The sequence below is a fragment of the Pteropus vampyrus genome, unplaced genomic scaffold, assembly GCF_000151845.1.
Source record: "Pteropus vampyrus isolate Shadow unplaced genomic scaffold, Pvam_2.0 Scaffold406, whole genome shotgun sequence".
In the NCBI taxonomy this organism is placed as follows: Eukaryota; Metazoa; Chordata; class Mammalia; order Chiroptera; family Pteropodidae; genus Pteropus; species Pteropus vampyrus.
Genome location: NW_011889187.1, coordinates 477,085 through 479,374, shown reverse-complemented (window position 1 = coordinate 479,374; position 2,290 = coordinate 477,085). Strand labels below are relative to the sequence as shown.

Here is a 2,290-nt window from a genome sequence, read left to right as displayed (position 1 = left end):
CGTGGCGGGGCCTGCCGAGCGCCAGGCACCGGGGAAAGCCCGCCCGACGCAGACCCATGGCGCCCTCTCCTCAGCCCGCAATCCCCTTGGGGAGCCCCGTGGGTGAGTCTGGCCCACCCTGGCCCGTGCTGCCCAGCGCAGGAGGCTTTTTAGCTGGGGACAGACATAGGCAGAGGACGAAGACAGAAAGGGAGCCACTGTTTTCAGCGACGTGAAATTCTATCTCCTCTGCGGAGCTTCAGGTCACAGAGAAGGGCGGATTCTAGAAGGGCCTAAGCAGCCCCTTCCTGTGAAGCAGTCAAGACCCCGCTCCTGGGAGCAGGGGTTCAGGCCTTCCCTGAAGCGAGGGAGCGTGTGACAGCAAAGGCCGCACCCCGGGCCACCCCCAGCCCAGCTGGGACCGCGCGCACTCTCCCAGGAAACGGGGGGCGGGTGCCCTGGCCCAGGAGGCACACGCCCCCACCACACTGCCCCCACCCAGCGGCCGGGCACCCGCCAGGCGGGTGAAGGTGCTGTTACCTCCCTGATCTCCTTGATCTTGGAGCCGCCTTTGCCGATGAGGGAGCCGCACTGGCTGGCAGGGACCACCAACCTCAGCGTCACCGGGGGCTTGCTGGTGGCGGGGCTGTTGCTCATGGAGTTGATGATGTCCTGGGGGCGGGGTGCACGTGTTGGCCAACAACACACGTCTGAATGCTGAGCGCAAGGGCCCGGCTCCGGGGGGCGGGCGGAACAGGCCTCGGGAGCCAGCGGTCAGGGCTCTGCCCACGGGAGAACAGGTGCGAACACGCACACACCCCGAAAACGCTGTGTGTACACAGCGAAAGGACACAGCTCCAGGCGGGGTTGGTCACAGAGGCTGTGGAAGGCCAGGTCAGGCTCAGGAGGACTGGTCAGAGGGGACGGGGTGCTGCTGTGGAGGGGGCGGGGCACAGGTCAGAGAGCACCAGCACTGAGGGCCTGACCTTTGTCCTTAAGGCCTGGTGGGGTATGGGGGGTTTGGACTGACAGGTGACATATTTTTGACAGAAAAGTTTATTCCCTAGCTTGATCATCTTCTTAATAAAAACATTGAATGCATCTCTAAATAATTTTTGGCAATTTCAAAAAAAATTAGAAACTCATAAAAACCTTAAGATGTGACTCACAGAAGTGGCAGACACAAACGCACACGTGTTCACATGTGCCAGCAGGGGCCTTTACCTCTGTGTCTGTGTCCCTTTACCTGTCCACATCTAAGGGTGGGGCAGCCGCTCCAGAGAGGGCTGAGGACCCACCCATCAGGGAGGTGAGCAGGCCCAGGAGGAGGGGGGCGCTGGCCCGTGACTAGGTGGCCCAGCGTGGGAAAGCCCTGGGAGACGGGTGAGAGGAGCTGGTGGGCAGGGCCGTGACCTCGCCCAGGCGCAGGGAAGAGGGGGCATCTTACCTCCTCAAACTTATAGGCGATCATGGCAAAGGCCTTGAAGATGGCGTCGGTGGGGCCCGTGATGGTCACGATCCTTTCCGGGCAGTTCCCCTCTGAGATGTTGATCCTGGCACCACTCTAGAGGGGCGGGGAACAAAGCCTGGACGCTGGAGCAAAGTTGCGCCCGACAGCGGACGTGGGCTTGCGGGGGACACCTGGTGGGCCGACCTTGACGCTAACTAGTGAAATTCTTCCCAGTACTGCCCTCGAGGGGGAGATCTCAGTGGGAGGAAGGACTCAGTGGTCCCACGGCAGCTGCCCAGCATGGCGGGGCCCAGCGTGTGTGGGGGCCCTCCGCGCTGCTGCGCGCCCAGGGCGACTGCACCGGGCCGCTCCCCGACATCCCCCGCACACGGGGCTCCCGGCTGGCCTGAGCACAGAGCTGTGCCGGTCCCCGCCTGCCCGGGGGTGGGGTCCCACGAGGGCGCGCCCGCTCACCTCGTCACGCATCTTCTTCACGGTCTCTCCTTTCTGGAACAGAATTTCAGACAGCAGGACGCGGGTCACCCGGGGGCCGCTCCAAGCACGCAGAGGGCTGGGTACCACCCCGGGCTGTGGAGAGCCTGCCGCACACTGTGACCCGCTAGGCGCTCAGCCCACAGAGGACGAGACCTGGGCACTCGCCCAGGGGCATGTAGCTCCGAGTGGGGAGCTTGGGGACCTGCCTGGGCACCACACTGGGCCAGGGCAGCGGCTCCGCGGCGTGGAGATGGGCACGCACCCAGGCGCACGGCCGTCCCCACGTTCAGCACGGGGAAAGCGGGCACATGGACCCTGGTGGCGGTCCCGAGGCACTGGAGAAAAGGGCCAGCCTTGAGGGGGAGG

The 2,290-nt window shown here is 64.4% G+C and overlaps 1 protein-coding gene across 1 annotated transcript in view; it reads right to left on the bottom strand.

The window, feature by feature from the left end:
• PCBP3 (poly(rC) binding protein 3) overlaps positions 1–2,290 on the bottom strand; it is a 68,770-nt gene that overhangs the window by 27,714 nt on the left and 38,766 nt on the right. Inside the window, 3 exon segments of the mRNA XM_023523756.1 lie at positions 520–651; positions 1,427–1,543; positions 1,904–2,048. Of these exon segments, the coding sequence (XP_023379524.1) occupies positions 520–651; positions 1,427–1,543; positions 1,904–2,048 (394 nt within the window).